We start from the raw sequence: 25516 nt of genomic DNA on the forward strand, positions 1-25516 counted from the left end.
CATTGTACGGTAAAACAGCTCTCAAAGTCACTCTTTTAGCACCTAAACAAACGCAAACAAAGCTGATTCAGACAATATAGAACATCAACAAACCCAGTACTGTTTTTTTTGTATATAAAAATGTTAACTTCCTGTTGATTTTGCTATTTTTATTAAGAAGAAAACCCGGACTGGATTCGCGGATCCGGATCCGGATCTTCAAATAGTAAAATCAGCAGGAAGTTAACATTTTTATTAAAAAAACAAACAGTACTGGGTTTGGTGATGTTCTATATTGTCTGAATCAGCTTTGTTCGTGTTCGTTTACGTGCTAAAAGAGTGACTTTGAGAGCTGTTTTACCGTACAATGTAAGTCAATGAGGAGCAAATTTAGAATTATCAATTTCTAATCAATGGAGCAATTATTTTTGATTTCTTGTCCACCTTTGGAGTTACATCATGGCAAGGTAAATACACAACCCAAACCTCTACCAAAGTGGTCTTACCCTTTAAGTAAAAGTAATAATACTGCAATGTAGAAATACTCCGTTACAAGTAAAAGTCCAGAATTCAAAATGTACTCGAGTAAAAGTACAAAAGTATTGCTATCAAAATGTACAGGCACAGCTCAGTGTCATCTGACAGCATTGCTTCCTGTTCACATTGAGTGTATTCCTGGCTTTCACCAGATGCGCCCCGTCACTTCCGCCCATGGGAACTTCCAACAGAATCGGCCACAGACGGGATTAAAACACTTCTTTATTGAAAGATATGGACTAATACATTGCACAAAATCTCCGGACCGCTAGTTAACATTTGGGGAAACCAGATAAGCACCATATATATATATGTTGTACATATATGGAGAAGTACGGGCTTTACTGGTGAAAGTCCAGGGTGCACTGGGAGGGTTGTCACCAAGACTCTCGTAGATATACAGATGTCAAAAACGATCAAATACATTTGATCAAATACACAATGCGTCGCAACGCATTGTGAGCTTGTAGATTGGCTATTTTCAAATGGCCGAAATGTATACAGAGCTGAAGTGGTTAATGCATGTTTTGTAATAATAATCGAAATCTACTTAGTAACTAGGCCTATAATTAAAGTTTTCAAATAATTGTAGTGGAGTAAAAGTACAATATTAGCCTCTGAGATGTAGCGAAGTGGAGTAGAAGTACAAGTATTGAACATTGGAAATACTCCAGTAAAATAAGAATACCTCAAATTGTACTTAAGTTAAGTACAGTACAGTACTTGAGTAAATGTACTTAGTTACTTTACACCACTGCCCGGTGTCAAGCGCGAGCGGTCCCTGGTGGTTGATTGGTCAGCTGGTGCCACCTGGTGGCCATGTTGCATTCAACAACTCTCTGGTCAGCCAAAGAGATTCCAGCAGCAATTTGAACAGTTCAAAGTTCAAACGCAAGCTAGTGACGATGGCGTCACATTGAGTTTGTTCAATGAATTGTAATCATTGTTATTTTAGTTCTAATTTTTAATAAAAACTATTTTAATAAAACAAAAACATCACGTAACAGTGATTTATTTCCATCACCTGTGCACAACAACAACCATTATACCACTGACTGACAGGGTGTGAGAGCTTGTGCAAGAGCACATTAAAGACAGCCATTATGCAACCGTTTAACAACTTCTGTAGCTACTGTCATGTAATGACTAGTTAATTAGCTCCATTTCTATTAGCATTGTGTCAGTAGCAGCTGGTTGGCTAGAATGTATAGTTCCATGGAAGATGGGGATGTTATGTATTGGCTATTTAGATCACATGACATGAGAAAATGGAAATGTAGAAGACAGAAGAGATTACAGCAGGTGTATAGCGAGGCTCACACTCCTGTTTTGTGCTCCAGTAATGTCTGTAACGTTGGTGGAGACGCATCCAAATAGATCTCCAGAAGCCCATAGTCCTCTTCTATGCATGCTACTCTTGTACGCCACTTTGAAATCAATGCCTCAAGCTTTAAAAATATATTTTAGTGCAGTTATCCACAACCTTTTGAATTGTAAGGACTCAAAAATGTTATATGCATTATTAGGCCATGGATACTCTTTTAATACATGGCAAATGGTTCCATTACCAGTTACAGACCCGTAAGGGTCCATTTGGACCTGTGGTGGTCCTCAGACCAGACATTGAGGACCAATGTTTACGTGTTCATTAGTTGCAACAGTTGAACGACTGCATCCAATAACATTATCACTCATGACACACAGAGATACTGAAGGCCTCTCTTTATAAACCCAATAGGTTTTAAATGCTTTGAAAACTAACTCAATAGCCTTTAGTAACACCAGGTAACAGAGCAGATACTGTAGCTGTTTTTCAAAGAACTTCATGTCCTCTCTCTCTGTTGCATTAGATTCACGCTGTACACCTTCTTCAAATGTCTTTAACCACTTAAACCCTATACGTCACTGACCTGAGTCCTCCAGGGTCTATACTAGACCACCTCTCCTTTATTCCCTCTACTTCTACTACACCAAATATCTTTGCTGAAAATAGCAAATCTACAAGCTCAACTAAATCTCCTATTTTCGGCTGTTGTTCACCCCAGAATATGGACATTACAAAATAAGGATACAAGATAATTGTAAGTCAAATAATTGTAGTGGAGTAAAAAGCATAATATTTGCCTGCGATGTAGTGGAGTAGAAGTATAAAGTCTTTAACCAATGGAAATACCTCACAATTGTACTTAAGTACAGTACCTGAGCAAATGTACTTGGTTACTTTAGACCCCTGTTACTAAGTTATTGATGATACATTTTCCATTTCCTCTATATAATAAACCAGATACCTTATTTCATTAGCAATGATATACACAAAACAATACATCAAAATGTATTAATATCCCAATGTGGTTGTTGGCAGAAAATAAATAAGAGGACAATTGCGATGAAAATTAATATGAAGTGTTTATTTACAGAGAGTGCTGATAAGCCTCTCCTACCCTACTCCCTTGCTTCACTTACTTACATCAACATAAAAAATGGCAGATACAAAGCTATATACAAATATTGCTACACTAACTTACATAAACATAAAAAACGGCAGATACAAAGCTTCACTCTCATGGACAGTCATTGAGCTCTGGTGGTTGCTCTGGTGGTTGCTCTGGTGTTTTCTCTTCTAAATTCAGCGAGAGTGTCGTATCTGTCATTGAGAGATATGTAGCATCCAGTCTGCTGACAGGAAGGCTTCAGGTCCATCTCCCACAGAGGACTGTGGCATGCTGCATGTTTCAAACACTTCTCTTCTTTTGCTGGAGTGGAGAGTGTCCTCTGCTCCTCTGAGCCCCGGTACAGCACTGCTTCAGGTGGACTGTGGGGAAAGAACAACAGGACAGTGAGGACACAAAACATTTACTCAAGAACAGTGGTGGAAAAAGTATTCACATTATTTTACTTGAGGAAAAGTATCAATACTGCATTGTAGAAACACTCTGTTACAAGTAAAAGTCTGGTGCAAAAGTACAAAAGTATTGACATCAAAATCTACTTAAAGTACCAAAAGTAAAAGTACCCATATTATGCAGAAAGTTATCATGTCTAAAAAGTATAAAAAATCTTTTGAAAATAGCCGGTCTACAAGCTCACAACGTGTCGCATCGCTGCATTCGCATTGTAATATCTTTGAGACGTATTAACAACACAAATCTTGTATGGGGGTCCCTGGCACAAACTATTCTCCGACGGTGGTCTGCGGCCAAAATACATATTACTTTGGGGTCCTTGACATGAAAAAGTTTGGGAACCACTGCCTTACAGCAATAGAGCATTGCACATTAGACAGTACAAAGCACATTAGGAAGCACATTATAAACGAACATTTGAATACAATTTTAAAGAGTTAAGAGAATTAAATTAAATTAAAGTCCAATTAAAACAGGAAAATAAGAGAATATACTTACAATGCACACTGTGTTGTCGGTGGCATCTTGCCTCGGAGTGCAGAGTCTCTAGACGGGATACAGCACTGCTTCAGCTGGGCTATGGGGTAAACAACAAGGCACATTTACAAAAACAACATTAACAGCACAAAAAGAAACATATTTGAATACAATTTTAAAATGTATGTATTATCATTTTTATATTAACCCATTAAGACCTGAGGCCGATTAAAAAAATCCTACATTTTTACAAGTTTTCTGAAATCAGTGGTTCTCAAACCTTTTCATGTCAAGGACCCCCGAAAGTATATGTATTTGACCGCGGACCCCCATCGCAAAAAAATGGTTCCAGGGATATATATATTCAAAGATTTTCACGATTTTTCAAAAATTGCAGATCTACAAGCTCATAGTGCGGCGCTATGAGCTCGTAGATCTGCTATTTTTGAATGGCCAAAGTATAAAATATGGCTAAAATCTAAAATGACACAGATGCTTTCTCGGTTTTAATGGGTTGAAATAAAACAAAAAATGAAGAGAATATACTTACAGTGTCGGTAGCTGTTGAAGTCCTCTGACAGATCAGCTGCAGAGTATCCAAGGCGTTTACAGGCAGCATTGAAGGCTTCATTCCACAGGGGACTGCAGCTTGGGCTATGGGAGACAAACAACAAGGCACAGGACATTTACACTACAACATTTAGGGCATTAAGAAGAATCACATATTTAGAATACAATTCTAAAGAGTTAACCACTTACATAAGACCTGGAACGCATCTGTGTCACTTTAGATTTCTTTGGCTATTCAAAAATAGCAGATATACAAGCTCATAGCGCGGCACCGAGTGCCGCGCTATGAGCTTGTAGATCTGCTATTTTTGAAAAATCGTGAAAATCATTTTTAAATATTTTTTTCCATAAAACTGTTAGGATTTAGAAAATGTTTAGAAGCGGCCTCTAGACTTAGCTCTGCATGTGCTTGGACCACTTTTTTCCCCATCTACACCAAATCCCTTCGCCAGAAATAGCCGATCTAACACCCCCCCCCCCCCCCCCCAGAATAAGATGTTGAAATAAAACATAAAAGTACAGGAATATACTTACAGTGTGTTCACCTCGCCTTCCTCCTGATCCCCGTGTTTTTCAGGGAGAAATTCCTTTGGAAACTGACTGGTGTCAGTGGTTCCTTCAAAATATATGAGGAAATGGGCTGCAGGGTTGTCTGTCTCCGGCTCCTGCAGTTTTCTGCGCTTGGAGACGCAGGCGGTTTCCTCCTCCACCTCCTCCACCTCCTCCTCACCATCATCGACTTTGCGACGTCTTTTGTCCCTATAGAAGACAAGAAGAAAAATATATTTACAGCAAAACATTACGAGCATTAAGAAGAAACACATTATAAAAGGTCATTTGAATACAATTTACAATAAGAGAATATGATGAAGTTCAAATAAAACAAGAGAATATACTCGAACATTAAGACTAACACATTATGAAAGGACATTTGAATTATTTGAAAAATTGTTATGAAAGAGCTCTAACTTGCAGCCAACAGCACAAGAAGTACATGTAGGTAACTCTATGTGGTTCTCAAACTTTTTAAATTCAAAGACCCCCAGCTTGGTACAGTATGTATCAGGCCACGGACAGTCGGACACCCATGACTCTTAAGAGTGTACAAATGGACCAGTAAGGGCCCATATGGTTCCATCTGTACACTCTCAGAGTTGCAGACCTGCTGGTCTGTGGGTCCATTTGGTTGGTTCTATCTTAACTTTCAATAATTTAGCTGGGGACCCCATGGAACCCCCTGAAAGTGGTCCCCTCTTTGAGAACCATTGGCCAACAGGATCAACAGCACACAGTATTACACACAATTAACTGCAAAAGCATATTAACTAATGCCTAATTCACCAATGACGATGATGGCATCTCACACCAAAAATAGCTGATCTTCAAGTCTCACAACTCACGCTGTCATATGATGAAGACCATGCTAGACACACCAAACACTCGCTTAAATGGTAGCTATCTTGATGGTTTGTTTCTTGAATGTTTTAGCCAGTGGTTCTCAAAGTGGGGGTACCAGGGACCCTCAGGGTTCCTTGAGGGGGTTCCAAATGGACCCTTACAGGTCTGTGATACAAATGGAACCAAATGGAGCCATATGGGTCCATTTGGTTCCATTCGTATACTCTCAAGTATATGCATTAGAATAAAACAGAAAAATAAGAGAATATACTTACAGTGCGGAATGTAGAATGGTGCTTGAAGGACACTGGGCTGCCGCTGTCATTGTGTCTTCATTCACCGCCTCCTCCTCGCCATCCTGGACTTCGTCACTATAGAAGTCTAGAAGAAAAGTACAGTCAAACATAAACCATAAGACAAACTTGCCGGGTGCACGGCTCCAGAAATCAAAGTATACAGTAAGAGTAAATGATGCCAGCACTCATGTTGTGTCCCTCGGGTACTTTTATTTATTATTATTTATTTATCAATAGTGGAGCGGCATAACTAACCTATCGTTCATTTTGCGATAAAAGCGCCAAATTGGTAGATATGTTGATTTATATATTAGGAACAAATCTGGATTTTGGGCCATCAAAAATTCGCACCCTGGTGGGTGTGGCAGCCATTTTTAGTGGCTACAGTTTTTGTCCTAGGAGGCTGAAAAGTGTGTGGGTGCGAATTTGTGATGGTTCGATATCAAGTATTTTACTTTTCAAGTACACGAGGGATACCACGTGAGTGCTGGTGGAATCATTCTCGTTCACTAGAGAAGACAGAGAATGTGAAAGAAAGAGAATGACAGGGCACTGATGCTCACCTTGACCAAGGAGGAATTCCTCTGTCATGAAACGGTTAGAATACTGGTTGCTCCAGACGCAGTATTCAGGCCGCTCTCGATATGGCTCCCATTCTGCACACCACATAGGACTGTTGCATGCCACCTCACAACGTCTGTCACTAGAAGACAAGAAAAAAAATTAGAAGGCACAAAATATTTACGCCAAAACATTAAGAAACACATTATAAAGGGCATTTAAATACAATTTTAGAGTTAAGAGGATATAAAGTAAGAATAATATGTTCAAATAAAACAGAAGAATAAGATAATATACTCACAGTGCAGATTGCAGAATGGGGCTTGAATCACACTGTGTTACTGCATATTGATCCTCTTGAGGAGAGAATAGTGTCTGCTCCTCTGAGTCCTGGTGCAGCACTGCATCAGGTGAGCTAGAGAAAAACAACAAGGCACAAAACATTAAAACGTGAAGGACATTAAGACTAACACATTATAAGGACATTTGAATACAATTACAAATAGTTATATGCAAGTCAGAGTTATGATAATGTAAAAGAACAATAAGTTAAATCAAAACAGAAAGAAAATGAGAGCCGCCCAGATTGGCTGAGATCATAGGCGAATTATGAGATAATTCTGAAAAAAAAAAAAGGAAACCCCTCAATGACTCCTGGGGTCCAATAGGATCAACAGTGCACATAATTAACTACAACAGTCAACAGCATAGAACTATTAACTAATGCTGGTCCATTTGGTTCCATTTGTGATTTGTACATTGATCAGAGTCATGGGGGACAGTTTGAGAACCAGTGGTTTTAGCTATTCCTCCATTTTGCACCCAAAGCATTGAGAGTGCTTTATGCTCCAGCGTCCAGCCTCATTATAGTATACTCACATTCTCTCTCTTGTTTGGGTCTCTACTCCAGTGCTTCTCAAACTTTTTCATGTCAAGGACCCCCAAAATTAGCCCACCTGCCCACACGGACCCCCGATTTGAAAAGATATGCCAGGGACCCCCATAAGAAGAGATTTTAACGTTTCTAGCTGTGATTCTCAACGATTTTAATTTCAAGGACCCTCAGTTTGACATGCATTAGGAAGGACCCCAGTTTGACATGCATTAGGAAGGACCCCATTTAATGGCATTTCTATCTTTGGGACCCCAATTTATATTGTAAAATCAATGTTTATTTAACTCTGAGAGTGTTCCATTTGTACACTCTCAGAGTTACAGACCCATATACCTTACCAAGTAGGCTGTCTTAAAAGCGACGCGCATCAACCGTTGCTCAGTTTCAGCTATTTGAAATATTCGAATTTGAGCGCAAACAAACACCCCCTCAACATACTGTGTGTTGTTGTTACATGGATAATCTGACTATATCTACACGAATCTACATTTAAATCTACAGCTGAATGAGCTGTGTGTTAACGTATTTTTGTGCCGATGGGTTCAGGGTTCCCACTTCCGAGATCGACGTTACACAAACACATTCATACATTTCCGTACATCCAACGAAGACAACGCACCAAAAGTGATTGTTTTTAAACACATTAGCACATTAGCATAACAGAAAACACAATGAATCTACTTACAGTGGAAAACGCAGAACGGTGCTCATCATAACGGCTTCCTCCTCCTCCTCGACTTCATCAAGAAGATGAAGGTCCATGTTGACAGTGGTTTCCTTCATCATTATCTCCTCATCATCCTCCAGGATGTCCATGGGAACGTGTAGCATCTCGGTTCCTTCAAAAAGCTCAAAAAGCGACCGGTAACGGTCAGCGTCGCTGCAGAGCGTCGGTTCGTAGACAGTACTTTCCTCCACCATCTCCTCTCCAAGCTCGATTTCGTGATGTTGTTGAACAACGAAGAGTTCCATCTGATCCTGAGTAATTTCAGTTGGTTCGGGTTCAAACAGTGACTGGCAATAACAGTAACGGTCAAGGCTGCAAAACTCCGTCATCTCTAACTGCATCTCTTGAACTCTGTAACCAAGCACTGACCAGAATGCCGCTGTTTAAATGTCAGTTCTTCCCGCTGCAGCACGCGAGACCAAGCAGAGCTCGCGTTGTGATTGGCTGAGAGGAACTGTCAAAAGTCGCAGGGCGCAGAGAGAGCCAATCGGGACCCACCTGATGACGTCACTCACCTTGCACTGCTCGCATCGAGTGTTGATTGGCTGCTAACCAACGTCCAAATATTGTTGTTTTTAAAGCCTTATTATTGTCATAAAAACATCGTAGAAACATTATTATTACTACTATTGCCTAAAGTCTATAACCTTGAACTTATTTTATTTTTTCATTTCTTTCTTTAATTTTTTTCCAGTATTGTAACAGCATTTTTTTTCCTGTAATGTTGATATTTTGTGCTGTTCGCGCTGTTCGCAATTTTGCTCAGTTTTCTTTTTTTTTTAATACAAAGGTGACGTCAGGTACGCAATTTGAATTTGGTTTGGTTCCTTTTTTTGTACTGTCAAAATAAAAGTATTATGAGACTTTTATTTTGTCCTCTGGTATTAAAGCTAGCCACCTACTTTCGGTGTTGCCATGTCCGCTTATTATAAGCGACTTTGGGCTTGTTTTTCTGGTAACCAATGTTTAAAGAGTTAAGGGCTCTCTTCTTTTGGGCTTGTTTTCGTAGACCTGGTTGCTTATTTCTTTCACAACATCTGGCAACACCGCTACTTCCGTATCCGCTGGTGTGACGCTGGAATTATCTGGCTTGCTGCTGCTTTAACCTTAAAACTACGACTGGATTTTACCACTTTTTCTGTGAGTTTTGGGCCTAAACATAACATTACACACGGGATAACGTCAAACGAACGGCCGTTCGGTGCAGAATACCAGGGGGAAGAACGGAAGGACGCCGGTGTTGTCGGGTTAGTGTTTGTGACGGTGTGTCTGGTTGTAAACATCCCTTCATATCCTGGTTTAAAGACTCTTGCTTTCTTTTTCATTCTCTTCCATCATTATGTTCGTGTTTTGTGCGGGTTTTAATGGGTTTAATGAGCTCTGCGTGAAAGATACGACTCTGTTTTATGTCGTCTATCTGATTTAACTCTACTGTCGTGCTTCTTCTGCATGTTAACCTAAGCTAACAGTTAGCCTTGTGGCTAACATTAGCCCCGGCCAGACTGTGTGACCAGCAGGTGGTATTTAACGCTTAGCTTGCTTCAGTAATCTCTTGTCATAGCTAACAACAACACACATGGCCTTATTGTCTCACTGAACCGTGTTGTTTATGTGAACTAATAGTGCAGTTAAACTATTCCTCATTGCTAGGGGAACTACCTGGACGAACCCCCTTAAGGATCTCAATGATCTGGGTGTTCTGTTCACTAGCCCTAGAATAGCTGATATTCCATACATAACATTACATTTATTCTATACCAGTGTTTCTCAAACTTTTAAATTTCAAGGACACCCCTTAACTCTGACAGTATACAAATAGAACCAAACTGAATTTGTGTCCCATCATGTGTGTACAGTATGTGCTCATTGAAAAGGAAGTTTACAAGTGTTGAGTGCTGCTGTGATTGTCATCACATCACATCCAGTGAATGTGGTCTGTGTGAAACTTGTGGACGGGTGTTGTGCCAGATCTTTCAAATGTATATGATATTAGATGACCAGAACTGATCCCCAAGTCGCAGCAATTTATTATTGGGTGCAGGGGTGGGAAAGTACTATTTTCTTTTACTTAAGTAAAAGTATCAATACTGCAATGTAGTTTACTCTGTTACAAGTAGAAGTCCCATATTCAAAATGTACTTAAATAAAAGTACATCATTGGCATCAAAATATACTTAAAGTACCAAAAGTAAAAAATACTCATTGTGCAGAATGTCCCATTGGTCAAGTTCATAATGTATAAAAAATATATATGCTTAGTTACTTTGCACCACTGATACTAGATGACCAGCACTGACTCCTGCAGTTGCAGCAATTTATTATTGGGTGATTACACATGGTGCACTACAGATTAGAATGGCACCAGGATGATGAATCGCTCCACACCAATGCATTGTGTACACTATGGCTGTGTATGGAATACATGATGCTATGTATGGAATATCAGACAGCTATTCAGGTCTAGGTGTCTGTTCACGTGAACAACAAGCTGAACTTGACTGTCAACTTTGAGGCCCTCTACAAAAAGGGGCAGAGCAAGCTGTTCAGCCCGAGGAAGCTCAGCTTCAATGTGTGCAACAGGATGCTGCAGATGTTCTACCAGTTGGTGGTAGCTAGGGTTTACGAATGATATTTTAGTTGACGATTAATTGTCATACAAATAATTGAAGTTAGTGATTTAATCTATACATTTATGTTTAGATGTACTATGGCCAAAACAGGCCATATACTTAATAAGACCACTACATATAAGCTCACTACAATACTTGTAGGTCAGCTATGTCCGCTATAAAACTTCTTTCAAATGTATGAACATTTTTGGCAGATATATTGGTCTGGTTCTAATACTGTGTATTGTTGATTCACATTAATTATCCGCACATAGTGTACATTCCTACTATATTGCATGTGTGTTGCTGGTAATAGATTGTACTGTATATTAAATATTAAATATTCTCTGTACATACTGTACTGTAGATACCTTCTAAATGCACAAAACCTTCGCCTCCATTTCCACCCCCATCGGTGGCCCATGGCCCCATACACTATGCACACACCTTACCAGCCAGTGCAGAACTGCAGGTTGAATGTTAAGTCATCTGCATTTACGTCGTATATTATTTTGGTACCCTTTTTGTTACTAGTGTTTCTACTTCTCTGTTCTTGTTCTCTTCCCTCACCTTTTGTTTCAGCCTTACTGCAGTGCTGCAATGATGAATAATTTTCCCTTGGAATTAATAATGATAAATAATAAATATCTATCTTGACACATTCAACCTTTTTAAAGTTTTAATGTTTGACTTTTTGTCCCATGTCAGATGTGACTGTGGTGGCGTCGCCGTCTTGTGACCTGTGATCATGAGTAACAGTCATCCCTTGCGTCCCCTGGCCTCCGTGTCTGAGATCGACCACATCCACCTGCTGTCGGAGCAGCTGGGTGCCCTGGTCCCCGGTGAGGAGTACAGCGATGTCACCTTCATTGTGGAGGGGAAGCGCTTCCCGGCACATCGGGTCATCCTGGCTGCTCGCTGTCATTACTTCAGGTATAGCCTACTACACATACACAATAAAATCCTCAGTGTTCATTTAAATGTGAGAGTATGCAAATACTCCATTTATACAATCTCAGAGTTGCATGTCCATAAAGGGTCCAATTGTGTGATCAACAGTGTGTAAACTGTTGAGCATGCGTGTATGTTTGTGTAATGACAGTTGCACAGAGCCTTTTGGGAGTGTATCTAAATACATTTCTGCAAATTGAGTAAAATGCAGGTATTCTTACAATTATGTGAATCTTCTAGTAAAGTCATGGAGACTGGAGAGGCCTTATAACTGTATGTAAAGGTGAAGTCCCTGTAAACAAATGAAAAAAGTCTTTACATTTGAAAGCTGAAAACCAGACGTGTGCTTAAGTACTGTTTGCACAGGCAGAACAGAGCAAGCAACACATCTGAGCAATCTTATTGACTTAAAACTAAAAACAACAGAGAGGGCTTTCAAACTAGCACAAAACAATGAAAAAAATATCACAATAAAGGAACCTTTTTGAATGCACAAAAATCTTTAATAGTGCTATTAAGCAGTGCAATGTTCAAAAAGCACGCTTAAAAGGCCACACACGGTAAATGTGGGTCACCATACTGTACATGTAACAGACAGAAAATGTGTTTCAAACTGAGTTCTTCCTCAGACGGCAATCTCAGACAGAAATCTTCTGCAGGAGGAGCTTCCTTTTTTTGTGATTTCTTCAGTGTAGAGATAATTGTAATGTAAACCAAGATTGTTCTGCTTCTTATTACTTCCCTAGGGCACTTCTGTATGGCGGTATGAAAGAATCTCAGCCCCAGGCAGAGGTGTGTCTGGAGGAGACGCGTACGGAGGCCTTCTCCATGCTCCTCCACTACCTTTACACCGGCCGTGCCAGCCTCAGCTCGGCCCGCGAGGAGGTTCTCTTGGACTTCCTGGGCCTAGCGCACCGCTATGGCCTGCAGCCACTTGAGGACTCCACCTCGGAGTTCCTGCGCACCGTCTTACACACCAACAACGTGTGCTTGGTGTTCGATGTGGCCAGCCTCTACTCTCTGAGTGCGCTTAGCACTGCCTGCTGTGCCTACATGGACAGACACGCCCCAGAGGTGCTGAATTCAGACGGTTTCCTCACACTGTCCAAGGTGAGAGATGGGATGTAAAGTGGGTTCATTTTTGCGGAATGGCACACTTTTTGTTAGTGTCCTGATTTAGCGGTCATCTTGATTTTGTTGTTGTGCTTTGTTATTTTCCCAATACATTATTTTTTATTTTGTTAAATATTTTACAAGACCCCATTGCTGACCTCATCTGCACCACTTTACAATGTATTTTCTTTACATTGTTCTGTCTCAACTGCTGTAGCAGACTAGTATCTGTAAAGATACCATGGCTTCGTTAGTGATGTCACAATTAAGCAGTGTCTAGCGGAAGTGCATCAGACTCAAGGTGCCATGGAATTGCAAACTTGTGCTGTTGTCACATTAAGACTTAAAGGGGAATTTTGGACCACGGTTTTCTTACCTTTTCTATGATGTTATAATATCTTAGGATGAATGGTACAGTAGAAAAATTTCATAACTCCATCCCGGGTCCGCCACAGCTAAAAACGCACGACAATAGGCCTTGTGCTATATCGCATATTTTGATTTTTTTTTTTTAGATCTGACGTTCATAGTGACAGAACTTTATGCAATGTGATTGTCTTGAATTCCACCGGAAGTCTCTTTTTCTACTGTACCATTCATCCTAGGATATCATAACATCTAAGAAAACCATGGTCCAAAATTCCCCTTTAACTTATATGTTGCACAACTCTTTCACTTGACAAAAATGATTAATTTTCTACTGAAGAAAGTTTCCATGCATTCTTCTAACCCCAACACATCAAACTGCAGGCTAGACACCACTTTGAATTGTCTGTGACATCAATGGTATTTTGATTCTAGAACATACTTTAAAGGCTTGAATTAAAATGTCTTTATTAAGTGATATTATTTAGCTTGCTCTGTCATCTTTGTGTGTCTACAGATTGCCCTACTGACAATGGTGAGGAGGGACTCTTTTGCATCCAGCGAAAGGGAGATCTTTCAGGCACTGTGCCGCTGGTGCAGGCAGCACGGGGAGGGGACCGACACGCAGGAAGTAATGTCGGCGGTGCGTTTGCCTTTGATGAGCCTGACGGAGATGCTCAACGTCGTTCGACCCTCAAGCCTACTGAGCCCCGACGACCTGCTGGACGCCATCAAGACCCGCTCTGAGAGCCGCGACATGGACCTCAACTACCGTGGCATGCTAAGTGAGTCATTCACGGGCAGTACCCGTTATCAGAGTGTTTGGAGGCCAATCGATGATGTCAGTTATCTCCATATTTGGGCGAGTTCAGGAAACCACACACGCACACTCTCAGATTCAAGGATGGATGCATGGACAGACAGATTATAGTAGATCATAGTAGTATTAGTGGATGTTACGACTTATCTCAGCCAGTGGCCTGAGTATTTAGTACTTCATGTTGGTTTACTTTAGTGAAGCTCTGAGGAGCAATTTGAGAGTTGTTCAAGTGTTTAGTGTCATGCTGAAGCCTCAAACCATCCATTGATCATTGTGTGCTCGGTACATAGATATCTGGTCATTCTGGAAGAGGAAGCTACCATGACCATAAAACGGTTTCTTCTGACGATGAAATATATATTTCGGACTCTTTACCTTCTAAATGTAATATCTATCTATTTTATAGCTGTTTACAGCTATTTACATTTATTCTACATGATGGCATTTACATATGTATTCTTGTGTCCATTTCAGTCCCAGAGGAGAACATAGCCACCATGAAGTATGGAGCCCAGGTGGTGAAGGGGGAGCTTAAGTCAGCTCTGTTGGATGGAGACACCCAGAACTATGATCTGGACCATGGATTCTCCAGACACCCCATAGAGGAGGACGGGCGGGCTGGCATCCAGATCAAACTGGGCCAGCCCTCCATCATCAACCACGTCAGACTCCTGCTATGGGACAGAGATAGCCGGTGAGAAGCTGTTTATTCTACTACTCTATCGCTGTTCAGTTTCTGATGTCAAGTTTTTTTTTCTACTTGCCCTGCAGAGCAAATACTCCTCCAATCTAGTTTCCCCATCAAACTTTAACTTTTCCCGGCACGTAGATTTCTCTCAAATTATATCTAAAAACCATTGCCTGTTGTTTGTGTGAAACACTGCAGAACATCAGTTTCTTAAAAACAGAGAGGAAGAAAAACGATGTATCTATATTACATCAATCACTATATTTAGTTGTAAATGTGAATTGGTTCCAAGTTCCAACTTTTAATTTATTTGAAGCATTGAAGCAATATGGCAGAAGAAACTGAACCTATCAAATCGAACAGTGGTCAGTTATGCTTCAGACATGATCAGACATGCTTAGAGGGCTCCAGAATAACCTTTCCACTATTAGCACTGGTCAAGTAAGGGCAGGTACACACTGCAGGAGATTTGGTCCGATATTGCTGTCGCCGACCTTTTTTGGCGCTCGCCGACAAAACCTCCCGATCTGACACAGATCGGCCTTTGATCGGCGAGCTAATGCTCGCTGTGTGTAAAAGGCTCCGCGAGACGATATGGCCGCGATTATCCGCTCTGCGACGGCTTTCCGACCGTTTTCAGATAACTACCATGTTAGATATTCAGCTATGTCGCCGACTAGACATCTCACAGTATCATACAGTATGAAAGGGGTCTGCGAGGAGATCAGCGCCACAGCCAATGAGAGCACATTACAGCCACCGTGGCTATGGAAGGTCCACAACAAACAGATCTCCCGCATAGTTACTGTCCAGTCCTGTATTAAGTTAAACATTATTATAAAACAGAATGAGAGTGAGTGAGCGTGCTCGAAGGGGGCTGTTTATTTGAGACTATTGCACAGAGATAGAGAGAGAGAGAGAGAGAGAGAGAGAGAGAGAGAGAGAGAGAGAGAGAGAGAGAGACACAGAGAGCGAGCGATCTGTATGTATGTATGTGTGTGTATGTGTGTGTGTGTGTGTGTGTGTGTGTGTATGTGTTTGTCTGTGAGTGTTGCCAGATTTTGCGAGAGAAATAAGCAACCAGGTTTGTGAAAACAAGCCCAACAAGCGACTATGCATGAAGCCTATATACAAATACATTGGATACTTGAAAATAGACGATCTACAAGCTCACGTTGTAGATAGGCTATTTTTAAAGAAGAAATCTTGGGGGGGGGGATTCAATATTTTCCAAATCCACGCAGATCTTGTATGGGGGTCTATGGCACAACATATTTTCAGAAGGGGGAGGTCTGCGCCACTGCGGACAAATATTAATTTGGGGGTCCTTGCCATGAACATTTTTGAGAACAACTGGTTCAAACAACATTAGGAAAAAAGGCCAAAAAAGCAACTACACTTTCAAGCAACTTTACAGAAAAACAATCCGAAATTCGCTTATAATAAGCGGACATGGCAACTCTGTCACTGACTGCTTCTGCGCACTTGACGTGCGAGAGAGTGAGAGAGGGAGAGAGAGGGAGATCGAGGGGCATATCACGGGATACGTCGATTAAAATGAATTGGAATAAACACAAATGTATGTATTGGGTCTGACTCTGGAGATAGCATCCTAGTGAACTATCCTACAGTGTGTAATCCCTGGTCGGGGATCAATCTATAGTGTGAAAACCACAATGATATATGACAGCCGATTTCAAGAAATAAACTCCTGCAGTGTGTAATGCTTAACGATCAGATGACCCTCCGACCACTTAAAGGTCCTGCAGTCTGTACCTGCCTTAATGCCCCTAGACTCTGTGACCATGCAGATCTACAAGCAAACATCAACTTGGCATGCAACTCCATACCATGGGAGTGTGTGTTTGTGTGTGTGCTTGCACTGTATCCTCGTACACAACCTGACCAAAATGTAGCCAATGCGCATGTGAGGCAATTCACAACTGAGTTAAAAAATTATAATTTGACAATCAATATGTTTGTCTTGTGTGCTACCAGTGATTTGATTTAAACGACATGACTCGTTTCGCGAGATATGACATGGTGATCATCAGATCACCATCCACTCGCTCAAATGTGATCAAGTAAAGTTTTAACTCGCACTTTTGATGCGCAGTCTAGAACCCTGCTCAGCGCTCAGGCAGAGAGATTCAGAAAAGGCAGTCAAGAGGCCGCCTGCAGAAATCAAGAATGCGCTCAATTGGTACTTGCCCAACCGGGCAGGTCTAGACAGGTTTCACTTGCCTGCAGGTTTTTTTTATTTATTTTTTACTTGCCCCAGGTAAAAAATGTCGGAACCTGTTGTTTATATTTAATATTTAAATTTAGAACTAGAACCTTTCATGTTTAACCCATTAAGACCCTGAGGCCGATTCTACGAGTCATCCCTGCCGGGTGGAAACCTCATATGTCCAAAACGGTTACTTTTCAGGATCCAAATTCAAAAACCACAAAAGTAGCAGATCAACAAGCTCAAAACGCGCCGCTTCGTGTCGTGCTTCGAGCTTGTAGATCTGCTACTTTTGATGCTTTTGTGTGACACTGTAGGGCATTAATTTACGGAAAAAAATATAGCAACAACTAAAATGACACAGAGGCGTTCCTGGCTTGAAAGGTATAACAACGAATAGGTGTAACAGGTCTAAATGGGTTAAACAAAGAAAAGTGAGTGTGTCCCTGACGGAGTCTGTGTAAATATGTCCAGGTCCTACTCGTACTACATTGAAGTGTCCATGGATGAGCTGGACTGGGTGAGAGTGGTTGACCATGCCAAGTTCCTGTGTCGCTCCTGGCAGAACCTATACTTCACACCTCGTGTGAGCAGGTAAACCTCAACTCAACTTCTCATTTCTCTCCCTACAATGATGTAAGGGAGAATCAGCGACAGGCCGTGCGGCTATCAAAAAATAATACATTGTGATCTTGTAGACCCGTTATCTTTGCTATTTAAAAAAAAGGCAAAAGAATTGTAACTTTTTAAAAGTATGTGGATTTTTTTTAAACATTTGCCCAAAATAGGGACACAAGGTTTAATGGGGTTAAGTGTTTAGTTTTATGAACTGACCCGGTTGGGAGTCTGTAATTTTAATAATACATAATAATAATTGGAGTTGAGTGTGTGGAAAGCGATGTCCTTTGTGTTTGTCTTGTCCAGGGAGTGTATGCCCCAGGCCATTACATTACAGTGTGAAATTATCCTTCACATTTCAGTAATGAATATATGCTTTTATGATATCACCTGCATCAGAATTTCTTAACAATGTTTACTTGGCACATTTCAGGTTCCGCCACAGTGTAATTTATCCTGCTCTTGTGTCTTGCTTTAGGTATGTTCGCGTCGTGGGAACGCACAACACTGTCAACAAAGTCTTCCACCTTGTGGCTTTTGAATGCATGTTCACCAACCGCCCATTTACACTTGAAAACGGCCTTTTAGGTGCGTAATAAGCTCAGGAATATCAAAGTAATCTGTTATCTTTATTGTTGTTTTTCACCAATACAACTTATTATTTAATCCTACATTGCCTTAACCACTTTATAATTATAATAATTGTATTTAGTCCCTACTCTTTTGGGGTATTTCTTGTCACTGTACTTACTTTTTTCCTCTTAACTAAGTGTCTTGCTCAGAGACACATAGCCGAAAGCCTAATTTTTACATTTTTTCAAATAGCTAAAACGGACAATCTACAATCTCACAACATGTCGCGATGCAGCATGTTGTGAGCTTGTAGATCAGTTATTTTTGCTATTCAGCATACAACAAAATATATAGGGCTTAAGTGGTTATTAATAACCCATAAAAGTAGTAGTAATAGTAATAACGAGAATTGTCTTCCCCTGCCTTTTGTTCACAGTGCCCAGTGAGAACGTGGCGACCATCGCAGCCTGTTCCAGTGTCATTGAAGGGGTGAGCCGCAGTAGGAACGCACTGCTCAACGGAGACACACGCAACTATGACTGGGACTCGGGCTACACCTGCCACCAGCTGGGCTCCGGGGCCATCGTCATCCAACTGGCACAACCCTACACGATAGGCTCGCTAAGGTACAAGGAGCTTGTCATTATGACCCGTTCTGGAAAATTAAGAGTCCAGAAAGCATTTATATCTTTAATGAATGACTTAATACATTTTTTTATTGGTCATTTTTTGCTTTAATTAAGTTATTTGTTTTGTTTTGTAACGCATCTTTGAGTATATAGAAATGTTTAATTATTATCATCATTATTATATACCGGTAATCGTGTTGTGTGTTCCCTCATCATTTCTTGATCATTTTCCAGTCGTACTGCGTGGTTGTCTGTCTGCATCGTGTGCATGCACTGGCCTAGTGGTAAAAAGAATATCTGTATAACAAGTATCTATTTGGTATCAAATATCAAACTCGTTGGAAAGTGTTTACTCCACCCCAGCCCTATTGTAAACACACTCTAATTTCGGATGTTGTGAAACCGATGTGAAGATAAAGTTTCAGCCATTAAAGGATTTGTCCTACATATGACGGTCAAATAGCTCTCATATCTTCTTCCACCCGGGCAGGCTGCTACTGTGGGACTGTGATGAGCGCTCCTATAGTTACTACATCGAAGTCTCCAACAACCAGCAGCAGTGGACTAAGGTGGTGGACCGCACCAAGGTGGGATGTCGGTAAGACCCCCGTGATCTGAACCCTGACACTTCTTGGTGTCGTTAACGTTTCATGACTGTTTCACTAATTCTGTGTGTACCTTAACCATAATAACCCAGTCATCGTCACTATTTTGGGCATGTTATTCAAGGAACTAATGCTCAAAATGTTTTAACATTTCAAAATATTTTACAAAATCTCATTGGGCCACAGAACCCCATTTTAAGATTTTGTGCCAGGGGCCCCCATAAGAGAAGATTTTTGTTAGATTAGCTTTTGTACAGGATCCTACAACGTATGGACTGAGTGAAATCTATGATCTGAATTGTCATTCTTATACATTCATTCATTGGCTAACTTCTAGCCATGAAATCATACTGTTCCCCTTTTTGCTGGGGACCCCCTGGAACCCCCTCGAGGACCCCTGGGGGTCCCCGGACCCAACTTTGAGAACAACTGGCCTAACTTGACACAATTTGACCTAAGTAGTTGAGTTGGTATTTTATTTCTTTGAATTGACTCATCAAGATTAGTCTCTCAAGACAGACTGTTAACTCGCACAATTTTCAAATGCTTCCGTCATATCCTTTCCATTTTTTATTGTGTAAATTTGACCTACTATAAATCAGAATTGTCAACACAAAGCTTATTGCTTAGCAGAAATGGAAATTTAGAAATATATTTTAACGATATTTTTCCATTTGTGGAATAGTTGTCTGGCTTGAGAGAGAGAAAGCAACAAACAACACAATATCACATGGCGAAAGATAATTTGTGTAATTGTATCAACTGTTTTTCTTTACCGCCCCTCCCTCGCAGGTCATGGCAGACCCTCAAGTTTGACAAGCAGCCAGCCTCCTTCATCCGTATTGTGGGGACTCACAACACTGCAAACGAGGTTAGACAGCTGTTTGGGAGTCATCGCTGTAGAGCCTGACCGAAATACCGGCCATTAATCACTTTTCAACCTGTTGTCCCTATTTTGGGCATGTCTTTAAAAATAGTTGATCGACAAGCTCACATTTGTCACAGTTTTCGATCGGCTATTTTTTACATTTTGAATAGGGCTTAAGTGTTAAAAAAAGAAATTTTGTGTTTATCTAAATTGTATCCAAATTGTGTCTCACTCCGTCTTTGCTCCTTGTCCCAGGTGTTCCATTGTGTCCACTTTGAGTGTCCGGCCCAGCTGGACGTCGAGGTCACAGAGGGGACTCCAGGCCGGGATGCTCCAGAGGCCGGCTCTTCCTCCTCCTCCCCACATCCTCGTCCGCCGCGGCCCGCACGCATACACAATCTGCATCCCTCCTCCCAGCCCTTGCAGCTCCCCCAGCCCTTGCAGCTCCCCCAGCCCTCCCAGCCTTCCCAGCCTTCCCAGCCTTCCCAGGCTTCCTCATCCTCGTCCTCTTCCTCATCCCCCTTGCAACACAACCACTGAGAGAAATCCACTTCCTCGGTTTGAAGGTGTGGGAGAGAACTCAGACCATTCACGTTTTGCACAGCCTTGCCCCCCCCGCCCCCACTTGCCCTCACTCCCCTCCAATAGCACTGCGAAGATGCTGCTAGGTATTTGTGTCATTGCAATAATCCACGGATCTCGTTTGCAGCGCGGCCATCGACAACTGTATCTGTAGTATAGCATCATGTACAAGGTAGAATGCTCGGTGTGAATTTATCCACTTGTAACTTCTACAAATGTAATTTGTACACTCGATACATTGCGTCCCTATTCTGGGGTGAACATTTGGCGAAAATAGCAAATCTACAAGCTCACACTGCGTCGCAACTTATTCTTATATTATATATTGAAAATACACCAACAACAAACTGGTAAGGAGCAACACTTCATTGCGTAACATAGTTACGTAGCCACCAACTCACCTATGGATGTCTGCAAATGCCGGATCGCAGTTTGAAAACGGCATAAGGACCCTGCCCTCGATAAGCAAGCAGCACTATTCATACAAATGTACAATCTACACAGGACATACCATGCCACAGTCAGTTAGAACTCTAGTAGAAAGTCTCAAAATCTGACCCATGCTCGACCCCATTTTGAGCTTGTAGATCGACTATTTTTGGCGAAGATATTTAGTGTAGAGGGGGGGGGGGGGAGGAGGGGGCCTAGTATAGACCCTTGGGGGACTCCGGTCAGCTAAGTATATAGGGTTTAAGTGGTTAAATTAACACTCAGGATTTTACTGTGTAGGCACTCTAGTCCCGCCAGAATTCAAACCGAATGAAGGGAATACATTGTTTGGTTGATTCGACCCTACAAAGACAAATAGCAGTAACTACTTTTGTGAGTTTTTAAATGTCCATTCTTTTGATTAGTGTTTAGATTTCATAACAGGACAAATTGTACCAGTAACTGACACGAACCAAGTCTTCTGTACCGACCACACTTCTGGCAGGACAGGAGATGAACTTTATGGTCATTTTTCTAAGTCACTATTCACACAGTTAATGCTCCTTAGCTTTGTGGGGCAGAATTTGTTCATACATCCTTTTTGTGAAGACGTTGTTACAGTAGCTGCCAGTGCTACGGCACTGACATTTTCACTTACTATAAGTACAAAAGAGGAATTTATGTTGCTTGTACAAGATGAGGTACACACAGCAATATGGGCATACCACCAAAGATTGGACCACAGAACAAAATATTTGCTGAAGCTGTTTGACTTGTGTATCCCATGATATTTTTATGCAAACACACTCAATGTTATTTACATTATATGCACCTAAAATTATTCAGTATTCAACAGTCTTTCCTGACCAAAATTCCAATCTGTGGTCCTTAAATGGTATGCTTGACTTTTTTGATACTTTCAATTCATGCCTCAAGCAAGACTACAAAACAATTAGATTTAAAATATTTAATTATGGTCTTAATTTAGTATTACTAAACACTTGAGTAGCTTAGCACAATTTTGATTTGGAGAAACTAATTAGCACATAGAAGTGTAGTATGATTGATTATGATGAAGTGTTTAATTTCAGTTGTGGAGAACGGACCAAATTATTTATGCACTTGAGCTTAAGGAAAAGTCAATGGATTATTAGACTGATACGCAGCTGTTACTGGCACTTTATTTTTACTCAAATCGTTGCTGTCTGGTGGAAACCTTGCATGTCCAACAACGTTACCGTTCAGGAAAGGGGGTGGGGCGGGGGGATAACCTGTATTCCAATGGCTCCAAAGTAATTATTATTTTGTCACAAGCTCTTGTTAATACTTTTCATTGGTTGGCTATTTATAAGCTAACATTTTCAAAACGTTTCAGATTTTATTTTCAACCTTTTTCAAAAATAGTGAAAATAGATATTCACATTCGCTATTATCTCATTAATTTATGAAAAAAATAGGAAATATGGTGGTGCAAGGTTTCTGCCCGACAGTGGCGATATACTGAAACAACAATAATAGTTTTGGTCCTCTTGCACCGAAGAACAACGCAGGAATGCTGGATTTTGGAACTGTTCTCTTTTAGTATGTTACCACACTAATTTAAAAACTGAAATACTCTTTGATCTGTCTATCAAGTCTACGTAAATTGTCCATTGAGTCTGTGTGGTATTTGGGATATGATCGTGGTAATTTACAGTGTCCTTATTCCAGTGTATTCACCTGTGTGTTACTTTATGGATACGTATTTTATGCATACAATACTGTTGTATTGTTACTTAATTAAAAGATACTGAACTTGCAAGGGTTTAATGTAAGTAAAAAGCTATTTTGTTTGTATACTTAGCTCTTATATTGTGTTTTTATACCCTTAAATTACATATTGGGGTGATTTTTATTCAAGCACTTATTGTGTACTTGCTATACTTTTCATAGGTTCATTTGTAGGTTAATACACTGGGATAAAACCATTGTAAAGTCTTATCATTTGTTTTAGATCTTTGTTTTAAGCTATTAGGGATGTAGTTCCTATGTTTCCTTTTATTTTCTTTTGACATTTTCTCTGTTCTGATGTTGCACTATGTGAGTTGTTGGAAGCTATCTCCCCCTCAACATTTTACAAAACAATTCATTTAGTTGGCAGGTCCTTGTTTGATGTGTCCTTTCCTATTTGAATCAGAGAGCTTGATTTGAGATTTGAATAAATATTTAAAAAAATATTTAAAACTCATCTCTCATCTATGTTTTTTTTTCACCTGAAAAGATTTACTTAATATATTTATCTGGATAGTTCTGACCATTAACATGTGGTTTTATGTTTTTTTTTCCCCTTGTTTGACTGCCTCCTGCCTGTTGTGTAGCCTATTCATAATAAGATAAAGCAACTGTTGTCATTGGTTATTCATGTTCATCATTGGGTGGCTTAAATCAGTGCATCACAAGACATTTTGACACGGTTGCAGACAAAGATATTTCTAAAGACAATGTGTTATTTAATGGGTCCTGACTTTGATGTGAAGTGGAATTTGGGTACCAGTGTGAAACCATTTGACAACCCCTGGTGTTTACCTGCTTTATTCACTGCCATTTAACATACAGCCGAGACTGAGTGCTGATAGAGATTGTTGTTACCCTTCTGTCCTCTTGTTATCTTTGAGAATGTCTAGTAAGCACTAAACATTGGTGATGTGTCTGCTATTCTAAATACATTGTACTTAGAGCAGTGATACAAACAGCAAGGTTTTTGGGCAATGCCAGCGTGTAATACTGCTCGATAAATTGCCTCTACATTTTTGCTGTGATTTCATAGGGGTTCCCTGTTTACTGCAAATGTTTAAATATAAATTTGATGCTGGGTCACATTTGTATTGTTTGTATTGTTACTTTATCCATGGTCCAGAAAAATTATCTTGCTACAGTAAAATGGCCTTATTGCAATGCATTAGTCAACAACTTTGTTTTGTATGAAGGAGATTTTCATTTACTACATTAATACTATTGTCACTGTACTTTTTTATAGGTTAATATAGGCCTACTGGAGTCAGGCCATTGTAAACTGCCCAGTAGGCTACAACATCGGTTTTAGAATCAAGAGTGTTTCAGCAGTGACAGTGAAGTAATTTGTATATGAAAACTCGTATTTAATACTTAAAGAAAAAAACATTTAATGTAATACTTCTATCATATGGAATTTTAACATCACCACTCCTTTATGTGAGTAATTGATGTAAAGAAATGGTATTGCTGTAGGCCACAGCTTCGTAACTATTTGAACGACTTAAGCTCTATGTTATGGTGGTGTGAGCTTTTAGATCAGATTAGTTTTCGAAAAATGATTTTATTTCTTTCACATATGATATTTCCCCCAAAATAGGGATGCCATGCAGGGTTAATATGGTACTGGTCATTATTATTGACATTTACCTAGGACCACCCACAGGGCGACGTGTGAATGGGGGGTGGTTCTAAACAGGGAAGCCAATTGTAATTTATGTTTTCTTTGAAGGGAAGATTCGACACTATCCTCCCACGTTTATCTAACGTCGTTACATTGTTACTTTGTTTCTCGGTGTTCTACCATCGGATAACAGTTTGTTGGGGGGTTACAGTGCTTACAGACATATCCCCCTACCCTCCTTTATGTGTACTGCTCGTAACGTCGAAGCCAGGGTTGCCATGTCGGCTTATTATAAGCAACTTTAGGGGATTTTCCCCTGTAAAGTCGCTTGTAAATTATTGGTAGCTGCGGGTTGCTGTTTTTTTTTTTTGGGCTTGTTTGTCAAACGTTGTTTAAACCAGTGGTTTTCAAACATTTTCATGTCAAGGGCCCCCAAATTAATATGTATTTGTCCACACGGACAAACGTGTGGTTTATAAGATACGTTTATAAAATACACGTGTTTAATCTGAAAAATGTTTTGTGCCAGGGACCCCCGTACTAGATTTCTGTTAAAATGTTTTTAAAAAATATTCGAACATTTCCCCCCTTTTCCCAAGAGTTAAAAAATAAGCAGATCTATAAGCTTGTAGATTGGCTATTTTCAAATGGCTATTTTCAAATAGCCGATGCAGGTTTAAAGTGCTCATGTGGCCTAA

General features: G+C 40.3%; 1 protein-coding gene across 2 annotated transcripts; it reads left to right on the forward strand.

The window, feature by feature from the left end:
- Positions 1–9412: 9412 nt before the first annotated feature.
- btbd9 (BTB (POZ) domain containing 9) lies at positions 9413–24280 on the forward strand. 2 transcript variants are annotated; one of them, XM_080453676.1, is made up of 11 exons: positions 9413–9606; positions 11661–11885; positions 12650–13013; positions 13900–14167; positions 14677–14896; positions 17595–17714; positions 18217–18326; positions 18748–18937; positions 19431–19538; positions 20338–20416; positions 20669–24280. In XM_080453676.1, exons 2-11 carry the CDS (start codon positions 11701–11703, stop codon positions 20951–20953), a joined length of 1929 nt encoding a protein of 642 aa, XP_080309802.1. In that variant the 5' UTR covers positions 9413–9606; positions 11661–11700; the 3' UTR covers positions 20954–24280. The 2 variants fall into 2 exon arrangements, with proteins under 2 accessions (XP_080309802.1, XP_080309801.1); XM_080453675.1 differs by having other exon boundaries at positions 9413–9590.
- Positions 24281–25516: the final 1236 nt, after the last annotated feature.

The sequence above is a fragment of the Gymnoscopelus braueri genome (genome assembly GCF_963280865.1).
Source record: "Gymnoscopelus braueri genome assembly, chromosome: 16".
Lineage (NCBI taxonomy): Eukaryota > Metazoa > Chordata > Actinopteri > Myctophiformes > Myctophidae > Gymnoscopelus > Gymnoscopelus braueri.

Excerpts from the sequence above, each read along its gene's own strand:
- btbd9 (XM_080453676.1), top strand. The coding sequence starts at position 11,701 with ATGAGTAACAGTCATCCCTTGCGTCCCCTGGCCTCCGTGTCTGAGATC. Across the intron at positions 14,897-17,594 it reads CTATGGGACAGAGATAGCCG|GTCCTACTCGTACTACATTG; the intron begins GTGAGAAGCTGT and ends AAATATGTCCAG. Across the intron at positions 19,539-20,337 it reads CGCACCAAGGTGGGATGTCG|GTCATGGCAGACCCTCAAGT; the intron begins GTAAGACCCCCG and ends CCTCCCTCGCAG.